General features: G+C 35.7%; 1 protein-coding gene and 1 pseudogene across 6 annotated transcripts; both read right to left on the bottom strand.

The window, feature by feature from the left end:
• Nucleotides 1-473: 473 nt before the first annotated feature.
• On the bottom strand, nt 474-2,994 carry LOC147480025 (large ribosomal subunit protein uL15x-like; annotated as a pseudogene). Its single transcript, XR_015204473.1, has 2 exons — nt 2,854-2,994; nt 474-1,098 (listed from the first exon to the last, which is right to left on the bottom strand). The product of XR_015204473.1 is annotated as a large ribosomal subunit protein uL15x-like (transcript).
• Nucleotides 474-5,285, bottom strand: LOC147480024 (uncharacterized). Of its 5 annotated transcripts, none has more exons than XR_015204472.1 (5): nt 4,686-5,285; nt 4,296-4,549; nt 3,998-4,209; nt 1,974-3,873; nt 474-1,751 (listed from the first exon to the last, which is right to left on the bottom strand). XR_015204472.1 is itself a non-coding variant. In XM_086577256.1 (5 exons), the coding sequence occupies exons 2-4, from the start codon at nt 4,545-4,547 to the stop codon at nt 3,783-3,785; spliced, it is 555 nt and encodes a 184-aa protein (XP_086433382.1). In that variant the 5' UTR covers nt 4,548-4,549; nt 4,686-5,285; the 3' UTR covers nt 474-3,005; nt 3,743-3,782. The 5 variants fall into 5 exon arrangements, 4 of the variants coding, with proteins under 4 accessions (XP_086433382.1, XP_086433383.1, XP_086433385.1 ...); XM_086577256.1 differs by having other exon boundaries at nt 474-3,005; nt 3,743-3,873; XM_086577257.1 differs by having other exon boundaries at nt 474-3,000; nt 3,743-3,873.
• Between the last annotated feature and the right edge of the window lie 13,735 nt (nt 5,286-19,020).

Raw genomic sequence — 19,020 nt, 5'->3', positions numbered from 1 at the left:
ATTGAAATAAAAGAAATGTTGTATATATACCAAAGTTTTTTATTTTGACCGTTCTGACTTTCTAACCGTTGGTAAACTAGCCATTAGGACTCCGGACGGGATGTTTGATTCCGTCTGGAAAAAAAGAAATATAGCGAGACGGGGTGATGGATTTTGTCTGGTGAGTTTTGTAATCCAGACGGAATCCCACATCCCGTCCGAAGTTAACAAGTCAGCCACTATCTCAATGATGAGTTTCACCTTGAAATCAACTGGGCAAAATATTCACTAGATAATCACCTCTGCATTGCAGAGCAGTTTTTGGCCAAAGCTAGTGACTATAGTCACAAACCCCTTGAAACCCCCTGCATTGCAAATGCTCTAACAAAGGTTTTACACTTACAAATAACCACTAATCACATAACCATCCTATACCTCATTAATTATCCCGAAAGATCTATAAAAAAAAGCTATGGATCGAATTAACCAAGATCCCGAAAACAAGCATGTCTCAGGTATATAAAAGTTACTCATCCATGCACACAAGTTTTTTTTTTATCCAGCAATTAAAAATGGAGCATATAACCATATCTTAAACATAACTTAAATTACCATATTCAAAATAAACATTTTACCTACACAATAGAACATAAAAAAAGTCTTTAAACCAAATTTCCAAAACATCAGGCACCTCCTAGGCAGTAAGAACAACAGCACCACCAGCCTCCTTAATCTTCTTCTCAGTTGTCTTGGAAATCAATTTAGCCTTAACAACAATAGGCTGATTCACAGGCAACATACCTTTACCAAGAACTTTAAAATACCCCATTTGAGTAACATCCAAAACAGGTGCGCATTATCCTTGGTAGCTTTTTCTTTAGCTTCTTGTGGAACCAATGACCAGAGTTTGTCAATATTAACAATAGGACAGTAAAACTTGTTATGGAGTTTATGGAAATACCTCATACCAACTTTACCGAAATAACCAAGATGGTATTTGTCGAATAAGATACGGTGGTGGAGCATTCCTCCTGCGTTACCACGTCCTCCTGGATGCTTATGGTGCTTTCCAATACGTCCATGTCCTGCTGGTACGTGGCCTCTCTTCTTTCGATACATCTATGCATGCAAGTTAATGGTAAACACTACGTATAAATTTTTATACAAGCACAAACCATGAAAATCAAAGAAAGAAACAAATATATATATATGGGGGTTACACCTTCCGGCAAAGTGCTTCGCCATTTCCAACCTTGTATTAGGAAGGTTTGAAGCAAATCATATGGTGCATCATAACTCAAACAATAAGAAGCAAACAAAGAACTAAACAAATTTAATCACTCTAATCTCACCCATGCAAACTCTTCCTCTCCACTAATTGACAAAACCTTTCCACACAATTAAAATTGTAGAGTTGTGAAATGTTTCCACAAAATCAAAAGGTTGATCCAAAATTTTCTACAAAACTAAAGGTTTCCCATTGGAATTATTTCAAAAAATCAAACACCCTTAAATTGCCTAATTCTAAACAATATACTCTCTCATTAGGTCCTATCATCAACGACACTTTATACAAATTGGCTGATGAAGAAGAAAGACAAACCATTCAGAGGAAAAGTTATCCAGATAAACCATTGTGGGAATCATTGGTGAGTGGTCAATATTATGAAGAACAAACCTTCCAATAATTCACTAACGCGTCTAAAGCTTAAATTACTTCCCCACATCAACATACCCTACAAGAATGGATCAGAAGCCAAAACTAAGCGTATCTGAAAAAAGAAAGACAAGACGTGATCAAATTTGATAATCCATCCAACTCGTTCAAACTCAACTTGAAAAGAAAATAAAAGAAAGGATCAAGCAGCTAGTCTACCATTGAAACTTCCACATCTTAATCAATTTACAAAGAGAACTAAAGTCAAGAGAGTATAACGAACTAAGTGTATATTGGGTTTTCAATGACACAGAGAACTAAAGTCGAGAGTTCTTACCTATTCACCAATTGATGATAGATATTTCAAGAATATTGCTGGAAATTTCTGCCCAATCAACACTTCAAACATAACCTCATCAATAATTAACCCATTGAAATTCTTCAAAAGATTTCCCACAAGCTTCCAACTGATTGGCTCTACTAAGTAAGAGACGAGTTTTTGTTTTGACTAAATAAATAAAGAGAGACAATTAGCATTTGTTGAAGGCGTAAGATAGTGAGGTTTAAGAGAAGCTCTCTTATTTTGTTCTTGGTCCAGCACATTTGCAATTATACGTTAGGTCTCTAGCTCACCTGCTTTAAGATGATAAGGATTTAAGGCTCTTCTGAGTTCAACTACTACTCACCAAGATACGGACCAAAGTCTAAGCGGCTACTCACCTAGATGCCTATGGTGCATACTCACTTGGTGTATATACCGATAAATATGATATATGATAGAATTTTACGTAAACACACTACTGGCCACATGAAGAAGATAAATAACTATTAATAAAAGGAATGACACCGCTTTTTTTAAAACCTGATTTACTTCCAAGGCAATAGTTTCTATATGGGGAGAGCTCTTTAACAAGTTTTGAATAGGACTACTGCAAGAAGCCTTCTAATTGTAAAGAAGCCTTGAATTTGTAGTAGTATAGTTTGGTATAGTTGAATTTGTAGTAGTATACAAATGCGGAGTCAAAACACTGAATTCAAAGAGAATATGAACTCATAGAAAAACTATATATCCCCAGCACTAGACTATCAATAATCATCATCTGATATGAAATTTTTACGTGCGAGGATATACTAAAAACTAAAAAGAGACTAGAAATAGTGAACATAAAGAAATTTAAGGGATGACGAAATATGTAGGTAAACTTAAGGAATCAAACCTGAAAGACAGCATATTCCGAACTTTTGGAGCAAATGGAATATCCATAAAAAGACATGTCGCAAAAAATGAAATACGTCTCCTAGCTTCCAAGTTCACTGGAACTTCCATTGCTCTTTCGTTAGCAGTAAGCAACAAAGGCAAGCATCTAATCTTCCATAAACAATTCGACATTAATTTCATTTATTGTAATTAGATTGAACGATGAAGAATAATACTCCCACCTGCTCCTTCAACTAGAATATATATACAACCAGTTCCAGCAAACAAATGTTCAGAATGTCGAAAGCCAAACCTCAGTAAGTCTATTCTACTTTTTCATGTGGGATAGAATCAAAGACCCTATAAGTGGGGCTTCGACCAGTTGAGCAAAAAGCTTTAACCTCCTATAAGTGAATCAACAGTTCCAATACTTCCCAAATTCCACCAACGTTGATACCAAAGCCATTATAAGCCACACAATCAATACAAAAATAATGAAACTAATAACTCTAGACAAGAAAAATCACAGAAACTTTCAGTTGACTCAAAGTTATTGACAATTTACATGTGAACAAGCCCACAACATAAAAACAATACAAATCCTCAATTGAATCCAAATTACATACAATTAACCCAATATTCATCAACCCCAATCCATAAAAATAGTAAAGTTAATACCTTTGAACCATCAAATTACCATAAACTCTCAATTAAATCAAAGCATTAAACAATTAAAACACAATGATTCATGGGCTTCAATCCAAATCACTTAAAAAACAAAACTAAACCCAACAAAAAATTTATTTTCTCTGCACGTCCCTCAGACCCTAACCCACAAGTCCAACATATCAAAATGATTATTGAAAAACTAAACAAGAGTTGTAAAGGTAAAAATGAGAAACCCATACCTTCGTTGTCGTACTGAGGGCCGGTCGCAGTTGCGTTGAACTACGATGGCTGAATAGTTTGGTTTTTCATACTGAGGGCTTCAATCCAAATAAGAATAGTTTTGGAGAGAAGTGACATAGATAGGAAACACCTATGATTTCACATTTTCATTGTGTTCAGTAACTCTGTGGAAATTGACTTTTACAAATCATACGCTGAAGCTGCTTGTTAGAATTATTAAGAATTAAGAATGGAAGAGCTTGGGTACAACATACCAGTGAGGGATGTATTTTAGGCAGGCCCAAGCCGCTTGTCCTCCCATAGAATATCCCACCACATAGAACTTAGAACCCAAATCAAACTGATCAGCAAGTTCTTCTATATCCAAAGCAGTGCTCTTCACTGTCCGCTTCGGATTAGGATCACTCTCTCCATAACCAACTCTATCGAAAGACACCAAATAAATATGTAGCTCTTCCGCAAATTCCTACAAGTACTCACATCCAATCAATCAATTCAAGTATCAAAGAAACATACATGCACCCAAAATAATAACTGCATTCAATGAATTACCTTGGACAAGAACGGTACATCATGACGGCAAGAATAAAATCCATGAACAAACATAATCTTATATTTGGCCTCATCTTTCGATACACCATACTCCTTGTATGCTAAATGCCTTCCATCCTTGAGCTGTATTGTAGGGGTAATAATAGGTGGACCACCAGGGGTACCACAAACTTTAGGTGGTGGTGGTTGAATGGCCTGATAAGTCCATGCCTCAAATCCCACCAACAAAATCACTAATATAGTCTTAAGCATCCCTGTACATGTACAATCACAGATCAACTCACTACTCCAATATAATGGGAAACCAATTATTGCTGAATGAAACAAGAATTTAAAAGATACCTATTAACTTAAATCATTATATATAACAGAAAATGTATAAAATATTACCTGAAAGGAGAGTAAAGGAAGATTTCTGCTTTGACTTTCTGGTATGAGCCCTTGCTGATGCAATTTAGACGATTGAAAGGGTGCCACAGAAAAAAAAAATTGAAAACCAAAACCAAACTGGTACTAGAACAAATTAATTAAAATAACGACTGTTAAGAAAAACGAAAATTACTCTAACCACTTCATCTAATGTTTGATTAAAAGAAAAAAAATGAAGCAGAAAAATTGAAATTTTTTGTTCTTCCAATTTTAAAATTAAACCCTAGAAAAAAAATCGGTGCTTGAAATTACTAATAAAATGTTAAGTTCTAATAAACTTACTACATAATCATGAAAATAACAGATAAAAACCTCATACTTGAATTCCATATAACTCATTCCACCGAGAAATTGGCTTAATACCAGCATCATCAAACAGATTTTGACGCAAAGAAATGTTGATAATCTATTAGCTGTTAAATCCAACTCAATTAAACTAATGGAATCCCAATTTGATGGGACTGGAAACCCTAGAGTGGTGGGGGACGAAGCGAAGTGTGTGAAGGAGAGAACAGAACTGTCCAGTAGTTTTTTCTTCCGAGTGTTTTAGTGTTTGGGTCTGCCCACACAATATTAGAGATTTAGAGCCCTACCCCCCACGGTCAAAATGGGTGGAACAACTGTCAAAGTTAAAAATAACGTACCCCACGGTTTCTCTCGTGGCTACACCCACAGCCTAAGTAAACAATTAAACTGTGGCTAAAAGAATTAAAGAGACAAAACTAGGATAAATCTACTTGCTACGGTCAAAATTCGTGGGTGATTAGGGTGATTAGGGAATATCGTTCTGCGATCGGTTGGTCCTTAGACGACATTAAGAGGATTGACCCTAGTGTATGCACGCATCGCATACATTTGGAGGATAATGCGAAGACTTCACATGAACCTCAACGTCGCTTGAACCCTGCAATAAAAAAAGTGGTTAGGGAAGAAGTTTTACAGTTACTCGATGCGGGTATCATATATCTCATCTCCGATAGCGAATGGGTAAGCCCCATTCATGTAGTTTTTAAGAAATCGGGTGTTACCATTGTATGTAATGCTGATGGTGAATATGTTTTCACATGAGTTCCTATGAAATGGAGGATCTATATTGACTACAGATGCTTAAATGCAATAACATGAAAGGATCACTTTCCTTTACCTTTTATAGATCAGATGCTCGAACGTTTAGCTGGTCATGCTTATTACTGTTTTTTAGATGGCTACTATGGCTATTTTCAGATCATTATCGATCCTGACGACCAAGACAAGACTACCTTCACATGTCCTTTTGGAACATATGCCTATAAACGAGTGCCTTTCGGCCTTGTAATGCTCCTAGTACCTTCCAGCGGTGTATGCTTCATATCTTTAGTGACATGGTGGAGCACTTTATGAAAGTTTTCATAAATGATTTTTCTATCTATGGAAACTCTTTCAGTGACTTCCTGTCTAACCTTTCCAAGGTGTTGACACAGTGTGAGGAAAAGAATCTGGTTTTAAACTGGGAGAAATGTCATTTTATGGTTAAAAGAGAAATAGTTCTAGGTCATATTGTATCTAATAATCGCATAGAAGTAGATAAGGCCAAATTAGATAAAATAACGTCTCTACCTATACCACGGACTATCCATGACATTAGAGCCTTTTTAGGCAATGCAGGTTTCTATAGGCGTTTTATCAAGAATTTTTCAAAATTAGCTAGGAGTGTCAAAATGGCCTCAAACCTTTAGCCTGCCCGCCCCGACCCGGCCCATGGGCCGAAAAAGCCCTCAAAATGAGGCCCTCACACATTTGTGGGCTGGGCCTACCCGGCCCTCAAGCCTTTGAGGGGAGGGTAAGGGCCTAGACTTTGAAACTTAAGCCCTCCTTTAAGCTCGACCCTCATTAGGCCCTCAACATTGATTACATATATTTTAATAAATATTTTTACAATATATTTCATTTTAGCATTAATATGCTAAAAATCACTTAAAATAATGTTTATCTATTAAGTCTGCCAACCTTATAATTTCATTATAATATTTTATAAAATGAATTTAACTGATCTTAATTAATTAATACAACTTTAACAAGTTTTTTTAGTAGTTTGAAGTTTTAATTGTGAAGTGCATTCGATTTTATCATTTTTAACTAATGTTTCTAAATTTATTTTGTAAATCAAATGTATAACATAGTATTCGGCCCTTCAAGCCCTCTCGAGAGGGTTGAGGGGCGGGTAAAGGCTTCGAGATTTAAGCATTGGCCCAACCCGACCTGACCATCGAGGTAAATGAGGATAGGGCTGGCTCGGCCCTCAAAGCATGAGGGCTTCATTGTTTAAGGGGCCGGGCCAGCCCGGCCCGACCCATTTGACACCACTAAAATTAGCTAGGCCTTTAACTAATTTGCTTTTAAAAGAAGCCATATTTTATTTCAATTATGACTGCAAACAGACTTTTGAAACATTAAAAACCGCTTTAACATCTACACCGATTATACAACCTCCTGATTGGTCTAAACTTTTCAAACTTATGTGTGACGCTAGCGATTATGATGTTGGTGTTGTGTTAGGCCAGAAACTAGATGATAAGTCCACCATTATTTATTATGATAGTAAGACTTTAAATGACGCTCAAAAAAATTATACTACTACGGAAAAAGAATTTTTAGCTATGGTTTATGCTTTAGATAAGTTCCGTCCTTATTTAGTTAGTTCAAAAACCTTAGTATATACTTACCATGCAGCTCTTAGGTACCTTCTCGCCAAGAAGTATGCTAAACAGAGATTGATCCGATGGATCCTTCTCCTGCAAGAGTTTACCTTATAAATTAAGGATAAACGAGGGGTCGAAAATGTAGTTGCCGATCACTTATCTAGACTAACCAATGACAGTGATAGTGACTCTTAGTCCATACCCGATTTTTTTTCTTGATGAGCACCTTTATTCTATTTTTTTTGCACCTTGGTATGCCGACATTGTGAATTTTTTAGCTTATAATATTATTCCTAATGTTTGGTTAAAAAGCGAACGTAAGATATTTTTGGCTAGAGTTAAGCTATACTACTGGGATGAGCCCTACCTTTTTAAGTATTGTGCAGATCAGATTATTCATCGTTGTATTATCTAGTGGGAATATAATGAGGTTTTATCCTTTTGCCATGACACACTACAACAAATATGACATATGACATCACTAATTTTAGATCACTTTCAGTGAAGTGATGTCATATGAAAACTATGACATCACTTTTCTCAACATGTGATGTAATAATTATCACAATCTTTTTTTAACATCACTTATTTAAAAGACTGATTTAGTAGAGTTGTACAACATCATTTTAATAAGTGATGTCATGATAGTGATATAGTAACACTTTTTTACGTCACTCGTCGTATCACTTATAAAGTGATGTAATATCTATGTATTCAACATCACTTTAAAAGTGTTGTTACTCACCGTGTCACTTATAAAGTGATGTAATATCTATGTATTCAACATCACTTTAAGAGTGATTTTGCCAAGTTTTTGAAATCACTTGTGATGTGACTTCCAGAAGTGTTATTAATGATATACCTATTAATTATTAAGTTAATTAGTTAGAAAAACAATCGAAAAAAAATTTAGGTTAAATAGAAATGAAATAGGCCCGTGATTGGTTTGCTAGACCAAGGTCCAAAATATTGAATTCGGTGAATATTTCGATGTACCTAAAAACCGATATATATCGAATATATCAAAAATATCAGAGATATCTATTTTTTTGTTGACCAGTCAAAATTTTGTTTTGTATGTTGATATATCGAAAAATATCTTCCGATTATATCGAAATACCGTCACAATATATCGGTCAAAGTCAATACTTTATATCGGAAATATCGTATATATCGGTTGATATATATCATTATATCGGAAATTGCGATATATATTGGGAAAAAAATAATTCAATATTCGGTTGAGATATATCGAATATTTCTATATCGGTGTACAAAAAAAACGAGATATATCGGATATATCTCCGATATATGGGCGATATTTTGGGCATTGTCCTAGACTAGCCGAGAAATAAAAAATAAAAGAGACCGCGTTTTTTTTCTAGTTAATATATTTTGGTTTCCCTTTTGAATAGAAAAACCATCGAAAAATTAGATTAAATAGAAATTAAACAGCCACTGGTTTGCTCGACTACCCTTAAACCAAAATTAGAAATAAAAACCGCCAATTCGATCATCGAAAATTTTGGTTTCGCGCTAGAACTTGGTATAAGTTATACTTAGGGCAAACTATTATGGGAAAAATCAGAAAGTCGGCTGAAAATTATTGCGAAGCAGGTTTGTTTCTTCCTCCCCTCTTGATTTTCTTCTCATATACCAGTTTGAAATTAACTAATTTATACCTTGTTTTCATGATTTCTTCAAAAAAAAAGAATCTTCTTTTTCAGTTACACGTGAGCGAAGGAAGAAAACGCAAACAGGTTCCTATTTTTTTTCTCTCCCTCTCTCCATACTCGATTTCCCGATATTTTTTTGTGTCATTAAGTAGTTTTTTTGTGTGTGTGGAATTGGGCATGATGATACTGCAATGGTGATACTTGATGTCTAGATGGTAGTCATGGAGTCCGGTTTTACAAGTTACAAGATAACTCATGGTTTGGGTTTGAGGCCTATTATTGAAGTATTCCCTTAATTAGATGAGGTCTATCGATGTTATTTAGTAGTCTGCATGGTGCGTTTACGGCCGGTTCAGATTTCGACCCTGCCTCTCAGATGAAAAGGGAAATTACTGCCGAAAGTGCCAAGGAAACGATAAGCCTTGGGCTAAATTAAGTGACCTTGGGAGCTAATTAAAACCATAGTCCGTGGATCAAGTGAGCTATCATGTAAAAGAACACAGAAGTCGCCATAACATCCAACTAAATATTATTCTTCATAAATTAGCATCAAACTGCCCGACCTTTATTATATAGAGGTACCTTGTCCTTTAAAATGATTTTTTTTTCTTGCTTTTTGATAATCTGGTGTTACTGCTGAGGTTGTAACACATACTACTGCCTTCTTAAAAAGGTCACTATCTTGGACCATTTATCCTTAATATTGAGTGTTGTTACAGACAAATGTAGATAATTACACTCTAAATTGGCCATGTCCAGATAGAAAAAGGATAATAATTAAGGCTATATGTCATGATCAGTGCAACAAATCCAGTATAGTATCAGAAGATTTATATATCATGATTGGACATCCAACTAGGTTTGGCACCCTAGAGCATGCAACATGATTAACACAATTTCCTTGGAAATATAACCTCTAGACAAACTAAATATACTAGTGTTACCAAGGGGATGCTACCCTGTTGGTGGAGTTCCAAGAATAAATACAATTTCATACTTTGAAACAATTGTAAAAAAAAATATTCCGGGCAGTTCATCTAAACACTATGTATAATGTGTTGAGGATCTTAAGTACAAATATCAGTTTTTCTTAATATTTACGGAATATATGGTTAATAGGACTACTAAGATAAAAAATTAAAAGTTGAAATCGAACTCACCAAAGGCTAGGGTGGCTCGGAAGTGCCAAGGATACTGAATTTAAAAGTTGAATTCAACTCACCAAAGGCTAGGGTGGCGCCTGGAAGTGCCAAGGATCTGGAATGCTCCGGGCTCCAACGATACCGGGTCCGAAGTTGGTCGAGGATTATTTCACTTCCAACTGCAACATAATTGTTCCCAAGGTATAGCAGGTAATACAGAACAACAAGAAGCAGCTGTCCCCAAAGATTCTTCGCACAAGGCAAGACTTCATATAATGGTTCACAAGTCACTTAGGAAGTTGTGGGATTGAATAAGCTGTTAGGAGAATGGTTAACATGATTAAGCCCATTAGAGATCAATTCAGAAGAAGATTTTGTTTGGACAAGATCAATTTGATCCCATGCCTATTACTAGGAAGAGAACCATAATGAACGAAATGAATTTCTCCATCTTCTGAGCCGACAGGAGATAGAATTTTGGACACTGCAGTTCTATAGGAAAGTGGAACTTATAAATAAGAACATGATCATTAAATACTAGGAATTTAAAAGTTTAAGAAAGTTCGACGTCAAAGAATTATAAAATATAGCATTTCTCAAGATTCAATTCACATTAATGTAATGCCAATAAGATAGATCTTGTACGTAATGAGGCTGGTCGCTACATAAGAACAAAGGTGTAACTGTTAGTGGTTATAGAATGTGCCATTGTATGCTCCTTCTATTTTAAATTACCAAGTCGCCTTGAATTGCTGAAATTCCCAGGTAATTTCTCGTTGGTTGAAGATTCTTGACTATAATAGGTGAAACTTCAAAATTAGTAGAATATCAAGACCTCAAGTATGGTGGGGCTTGCCTTGTGTTCATACGTACCAAACAAACTTATGGATGTTTAACACTTTCTACTTCATAAGTTTTTGTAGTACTACATTTTTTCTGTATTCTTTCTTTTTTGCTGAAATGTGGCTCTGTGCCTTAAGTTCTGGTCATTGATTTTGGTTGAATGGTAGTATAATCTAATATAATTCCTACCATTAAGTGACTGCTCACCATGACCGTGTCATCACAAATCAATAGATCCAGTTTTAGTTGTAACTATATCTCAAGATTTATGCAACAACATCTCACCGTGTAATATACCTCTTAACCGGTACACTCAAGAGTCAAGAGTGTGTAGACATTTGAGATCTACATATTTGTGGGAACTGCATCCCACGATTGCATCACTTAATTTCTCACCCGATTTGTTAGGATTGACTCATCGCTAATGTTGTTCTGATTCTTATACATCTAGGTGCTCCTCTTCGATATAGTAGGTTCAATATAAGCAACGTTATGGACAAGACTTGGAGAACTTTAAATAGGTTAAATAGTTTACACTTTTATTGCTTTATTTGAAACAAGTGCTTATTACTATGTACATATATCATTGACTATACTGAAATTTTCCAGAGCTAGTGATGAGTACGAAAATGCTGTTGATGAATTCATCGCATTCGCTTTGGCTCCTTTGATAGATAAAACAAGCATTAGATGTCCGTGCATTAGTTGCAAAAACTTTAACCATTTGAGTCCCGATATTGTAAAAGACCATTTGATCATTGAGGGTATTGATATGACTTATGATCCTTTCGTTTTGCATGGAGAAGAAGGGCAAGTGCATGTAGTAGATGAAGGAGTTGAAACTACGGACTTTAACTTCACTGAGACTTATGAGATGCTTAAAGCGACAAATGAGAGTAATAAGAAAGAAGAGTTTTCTGGTGATCCAAAAAAAGAAGCCAAATTCCAAAAGGCAGTTGAGGAGTCTGAAAGGCCATTGTATGAAGGTTGTAGCAAGTATACGAAGTTGGAAGCAGTTGTTACGCTGTATAGCATAAAAGCTAAACATGGTTTGTCTAATAGAGGTTTTACTGAGTTTTTTAGAGGCGTTGAAGGATATGTTTCCGGGAGGGTAATGTTATTCCAAAGTCAAATAATTCAGCAAGGCGCTTGTTAAGGAAGTTTGACTGGATTATAAGCAAATCGACGATGTGTAAATGATTGCATGTTATACACCGGTGATTTTAAAAATGATGTGAGTGTCGAAAGTGCAAGACTACATGATGGAAAACTGATCCTCATACAAAAAAGTACGAAAGGTTCCAAAAAAGGTTTTGAGGTACTTTCCTATTATTCCAAGGTTCAAGAGGATGTTTGATCAATCGAAATGGCAAAACAGTTGACATGGCATGCATCCAATGAGAGTACTGATGGAAACATGCGTCATCCGGTTGATAGTCCTGCATGGAAACATATTGATAGCAGTTGGCCCTCTTTCGGTGATGAAGCACGAAATCTTCGACTGGCATTGTCTGCTGATGGTGTCAATCCTCATCGCAACTCTTAGCTCGAGGTATAGTTGTTGGCCATCATTTTGGCAATATATAACTTACCTCCTTGGATGTGCATGTGAAAGAAGTATTTGATGTTGACATTGATAATCCCCGGTCCTAGCCAGCCAGGTAATGACATAGATGTTTATTTAAAGCCATTGATTGATGACCTGCTACTTTTGTGGACAGATGGTGTGGAAACGTATGACGCATACCGAAAATCCACCTTCACATTAAAGTCTGTTTTAATGTGGACCATTAATGATTTTCCAAAGATTTGGAAACCTAGGCGGATGTGCAACGGCGGGCAGATTAGCATGTCCCAGGTGTGGCGTTAATACATGTGCAGATTGGCTAAAACATAGCATGAAATTCTCTTACATGGGAAGTCGTAGGTTCCTTCCAGATGATCATCCATATCGTTTGAAGAAAAGTTGGTTTAATGGGAAGCAAGAACACGGGCTAAGCCGGTTCCTTTGAAGTCTGATGAGATTTTTACTCGGGTAAAATCTATAGAAAATGATTGGGGAAAGATCCGAAAAGAATTTGAGAGATGATTGGGGAAAACCTATAGGAAAGAAAAAAAGAAAACGTGGCAAGGGCATACAAGGTAAGCAGAAAAAAACTGGAGGTGCAAAATTGTGGAAGAAACAATCTGTATTTTTTGATTTGCCATACTGGAGATTTCTTTTGTTAACTCATAATCTAGATGTTATGCATATAGAGAAAAACATTTGTGAAAGTTTGCTCGGAACTTTGTTGAATCTGAAAAAAAATCAAAGGATAACCTTAAATCTAGGAAAGACTTGGAAGAAATGGGATTAAGACCTGACTTGCATCCTGTACAGAATGGGAGTAGAACTTTACTTCCCGCATCACAATGCACCTTGTCAAAGAGTGAGAAGCAAATTTTTTGTGAAAGGTTGAAAGCGCTGAAGTTACCTGATGGGTATAGTTCCAATATATCATGCCGTGTTTCCTTGTCTGACTATGCTATATATGACTTGAAGTCTCATGATTACCATGTATTAATGCAACAACTGTTGCCTTTGGCCTTGCGGAATCTCTTACCAAAAGGGCCTAGGAATGCAATTTTCCGACTCTGTTCATTCTTTAATGAACTATGTCAAAGGACTATTGATAAGGAAAAAATGGAACAAATGGAGGATGAAGTTGTAGTGACAATGTGTTTACTAGAAAGATATTTTCCTCCATCTTTCTTTGACATTATGGTACACTTGACGCTTCATCTTGTGCGGGAGGTGTGCCTTGGAGGACCGGTGCAATTTCGTTGGATGTATCCCTTTGAAAGGTATTAATTTTTTTTTTTTTTTTTTTTATTTCCCTGTTATTACTACAATATATTTTAGCTAAAAGATACACCTTTTAGTTTGTAGAGTGTTGCATTCTAAACATTTGATTATTTATTGAGTATAGGTATATGAAGGATTTGAAAGCAAGTGTAAGGAATCATGCACGGCCCGAGGGGTGCATGGCGGAATGTAACTTGGCTGAAGAGAGTGTAACATTTTTTTCCGAGCATATGAAGCGAGTTGATATTAATAATGACCAACCAAGTAGAAATGAAGACTATAATGATGAGTCCACCAAATCTAGTATTCTTGAAGGTAAGCCACTATTGAAGGGGACAATTATTACATTAACAAGAGACATGGTTGAAGCAGCACATCATTGCATTTTGTTCAATTTCGAAGAAGTTCAAATTACATTGAGTAAGTTAATATGTTTAATGTGACAAAAATAAAATAGATATATATATATATATATATATATATAATATATATATATATATATATATATATATATATATAGCACCTTTTAAATAGAAGACACAAAAAAAGCTCATCCGCTGCTCATCCATAGGAACCTAAACTACTTAAGAAATGAAGGTGCTTTTTAGAGCAAAGCATCTTTGAAACGCGTTCGATTGAGTGGTTTAAGCTTGAGGTGAAGAAGCAGGTTTTGTTATCTAAATTTATAGAAGTTTTAATTGATGTAAGACTTTGACTTTCAATTTTTGTTTGTCTTTAGATTGAAAATGAGAAAAAAACCAAACATGTATCTGATATGTTGGATTGGCTCTCGGATGAACCTCGTTGCGATGCTTGGAGCTATAAAGGTTATTTGATAAATGGCTACCGCTTCCACATAAAGGATGGAGAAAAAGGAACTCAAAACTCTGGAGTGTCATTGTCACTAGTAGCTTGTGTAGGGCAAGTGCTAAAGACACCGCACAAATCGAGGAAGATGTGACATATTATGGTGTGATAAAACAGATAATTTTGCTAGATTATGGTGTTTTTCAGTACCCATTATTTAATTGTGATTGGGCAAACGTAGGAAGTGGGATCAAAGTAGAAGAGGGATTCACATTAGTTAATCTGCATCAAAGTTTAACACACAAGCAAGACCCTTTTATCCTTGCATCCCAAGCTGAACCAGTTTTCTACTCACGAGAATCACATGACAGCAGTTGGTATGTGGTTTTGAAAGCACCTTCTCGTGGATTCCGTGATTTTTGAATGTAGTAATGGAGGAGGACCTTAGCAATGTGCTTGCACCACCACCTTTTGCAAGTGTGGAGCTAGTTAATGACATCGAAGGTGACGTAGAAGGCGAAGTCTATAAGCGTCAAGATTGTGAGGGAACTTGGGTGCTACAAAAAAAAAAAAATAGAGTGTAATTGGGTCTGTTTGTTTTCATTTTGTCCATTTAGACTGATTATTATGTGGTTTTTGTTTTTGTCTATTTAGTTATTGACTTTATTTTGTTTTGTGAGTGCTTCTTATAATGGTGCAAGGCATGTTGTGTTATGGTGATGATCAAATTATGTACTTTATTTTATCTAAGTGCCATGTATATGATTGTTTTGTTTTTGGCTATACGTATTTTCTAATCTTTTCAATGCATGTGAAGAATGACAAAGGAAAAGACTAGAGAACTAACCCCGTAAGATATTTTGATTCTCTCAATTTTTATTCGCCTTTGTATTTGTAGTATTTTAATTTTTTTTTTCTCGTTTGTTTTGGATTGTCTAGTACCAAAAAGCGGCAAGAGCTAAGGTTCAAAAGTTTAAAAGAGCACTTGTAGAAGCATCTAAGAAAAGTGGGCGTGCACATTCAGGTTTGTGTATATTGTTAATTTCCACTTAGAAAAATAATTATGCTTCGGTTGTGATTGTGTCATTAAGGTGTGGTTGTGAGTATATTATACCAATTTATTTTGTCATGTACAAGGTTCCAAAAGTCCAAATAAAGTTTATGGTAAGAAAGTTCAAGTGGAAAGGTTGCCAAGGGATCAACCAAATAAAAATCGGGGATATGGAAAAAGCTACCAAGTGAGCAACAAAATGGAAATCATGACCGGAAATGGAAGATGACGAATGGTTGGAAAACCACGTGAAAATGACTACTGAAGGAGAAGGTAATGCATCGAAGGTTCAATGATCCTCAACCAGCCAACAACACGGGGGGGCAAAAACCTGAATCAATTGGATCCAACAAGCTCAAAAAACTTGTGCTTGACTTTAATGAAAAAGGTCTACCTATAGGTCCTAATTCGAACTTATACAGATTACTTGGGCAAAGTAGCAAGGGGACGCTACTCCAATTGGCTATCCTACTTGGCATAAAGTAACACACGAGATTAAGGACAAAATGTGGATTTGTTATAAAGGTAAATTTCTTTATTTACATGGCAAGTTATATATTATTAAAGAAATATAGTAATATTTGTTTATGCATCTTTTTACAAAGAACATTTTGTAGCACCGTGAACGCATAGAAAACAGACTTTTAAGTCTATTGGGAAGCTCTGGCGTGGGTTCAAAACAAAATTGAGATCGAATTTATGATGCATATGATAAATCGACCAAGCTAGAATTAGCGCATTGTCCAACCGATGTAAAGTTACCCGATTGGAAAGCATTTGTTGCAAATTGTTCACTTGAAGGATACAAGGTATTCATCATACATTATATTGGTTATAAAATCCATTTTGCATATCAAGACTCATATATTATTTTTTTGTAGAAACTAAGGGAAAATGGGAAGAAGGCAGTTCAACACCACAAGATGCCCCATACTTGTAGTCGTAAAGGTTATGCAAGATTGGAAGATGAGTTGGTAATTGAATGATCTATTTTTGACTTGTGAAGATTTTCCCCCTTAAGAGTACTTAATATATATGTGAAATGTTTTATTTCCTTGTTCTGTAGAGACGTAAAAAGGGTAAGATTGGTAAGCCTGTTACAAGAGGTACTGTATGGGTTGCAGGCCACAAGAGGAAAAACGGAGAACCAGTAAATGAGTTTGCTAAAGAGAAAATAGTATGTCCTTCACTGTTCATAAAATATTTTCTAAGATTAAAGGCATGCTTATTCGATTTTCATGCGACTCTAGTTATATTTTTTATTCTTGTTGTTGTTGTTGTTGTTGTTGCTGTTATAGGATAAGTTGAATGAAATAGACTGTGATATAGAATGTGGAAGAGGAGATGCCCTCTCACAAGTTTTAGGTCCCGATCCTAATGGGCGCGGCGCGGGAGTGGGATATGGAGTTACTCCATCTACTTTGTATGGTATCCAACAATGCAATGGGAGAATGAGTGAATTGCGGAGAAATATGATCTTTGTATTGGAAGAAATGTCTTACGTCAAGAAACTTGTTGCCAAACTATTGAATAGTGAAGAGGTATTCAAATTTGTTTGGGGATTCCATATATACTTTTGTTTTGATTTACTAACATCAAAATTATTTTCAGCCAAACCATTAGCCCTTCAACCTTCTCTAGAGGTGGCAATGAACCCTCAAACTCCATCTTCCCAAAGCAATCACAATCTGAATTCTGTATGTATACAATGTTGGATTCTATTTTTTTTTTTTTTTTTAATTTCAAATTCCTAGATTTACATTTATATTATTGTTTCCTTATATTCGTACAGGGACGGACTAAATCGAAAGATGTGTCTACTGAAAAGATCTCTTGAGGGTCGACGCGTGACCACCAAAGTCCATCCGCCCCAAAGCAATCAAAATTCATGAAGTTTTCCATGTTAAATCCTATTTCATTAAATTTGAAAATTTCATGTCTTTTTTTTTTTTTTTTTCTTTCATGTTTTCGTAAAGGGTGGGGCTAAATCCAAAGTTGTATCTATGCAAAGACCTACTCATCGGGGCTCAACGTGACCATCAAAGTCCATCTGCCCAAAGCAATCAAAATCTGATTTCAGTATGTTATCCTTGCTAAATGCTATTTCATTTAACATGTGAATTTCTAGAGTCATGTATGTATATCTTTTGTTTTCATCACAGGTACTAAATCCAAAGTTGTGAAGTGCAAGTTGTTTAGACTTGTTCCCTGAAGGTGTCGTGGGCGTAAGGATTGTGGTATCTTGATGATCCAAAGCCAGACTCTGATGCATACTAAGCCTTTAGGCCCGGGTTATTCAAAGGTTTACGTTGAAGTTGCAATTCAAAAAAGGATCTTGCTTGTTGTTAGGGGAATAACGCTTTGAAGACGATAGAAGAAGATGTCTCTCTAGTTTTGTGGCTTGGCCAACCAATTCCATAATTAAGTTGTGATGTGCACTCAATTTTAAGAGCTAGTCTTTTGTTGTTTGAAAACACTTAAATTTTGAAGACCTTTTAATTATGCGTGTTTGGGCAGTTGTGTTAGTTGGAATTGGACTCAATGAATGGTGAATGGTTTAGATTCTTCTACTTGGTGCTATATGTATCTGTTTTCTTTATTATTCTTAGCTTTGTTATTGATCCGTTTGCAGGTTTTAGAACTGATCATTATTCATATATCCATATTGATTGTTCTCTATTGCTTCTTGCAGGCCAACACTTTTAACTCCGCCTTTGTAAAGTTGTCGCTAGCTTTACAATGCCGGTCCCAAGCCCGGATAAAGGAGGAGGGGAAAGGGAAGAGTATAGGGTATTGCAATTAAAATTTTCACTTTTTAAAATATATCAAAGTTTGGGAGTGAAGCAGATGATCTACTGCTGTAACACGGTATTTACTTCACCTCTTTTTGTATTTACTTTTATGTCATAACCAAAATCATCAAGTTACTCATTAGTTCCAACTACTACTTGATAATTTTTAGGAATTAGTTTGATAATTATGGTTTGCATTATTTGATTGTTCATTTTGTATTTGTGCTCAATAGGGAGCTAAAGTTGTCAAGACGCATAAAAACTTTGCTTAGAGTCGAGGCTTTTCAAAAGTATGAACATGGATTGTCATGAACCTGAAATGTTTATCTTGTCGCATTACAGCTATATGTACATTTACACAAATGTGGATTCTGTACTACTTCGAATGATGTTATTGTACCATAGGTGCTGCTATGCTTACTTTTGAAGCTCTTTTCTCGATCGTCGCCCTCAATTTGCAAG

Source organism: Coptis chinensis, chromosome 8, assembly GCF_015680905.1.
Source record: "Coptis chinensis isolate HL-2020 chromosome 8, ASM1568090v1, whole genome shotgun sequence".
NCBI classification, from domain to species: Eukaryota; Viridiplantae; Streptophyta; class Magnoliopsida; order Ranunculales; family Ranunculaceae; genus Coptis; species Coptis chinensis.
Note: the sequence above shows the minus strand (reverse complement) of the source record. Positions and strands in the feature narration are given on the sequence as shown.

What these genes read in the sequence shown, in the direction of transcription:
- LOC147480024 (XM_086577255.1), bottom strand. Translation starts at nt 4,547, where the DNA reads ATGCTTAAGACTATATTAGTGATTTTGTTGGTGGGATTTGAGGCATGG. An exon ending in ATGTACCGTTCTTGTCCAAG is followed by an intron (nt 4,210 to 4,295) that starts GTAATTCATTGA and finishes GAGTACTTGTAG; the next exon opens with GAATTTGCGGAAGAGCTACA. An exon ending in CTAAAATACATCCCTCACTG is followed by an intron (nt 3,874 to 3,997) that starts GTATGTTGTACC and finishes GTGAAATCATAG; the next exon opens with GTGTTTCCTATCTATGTCAC.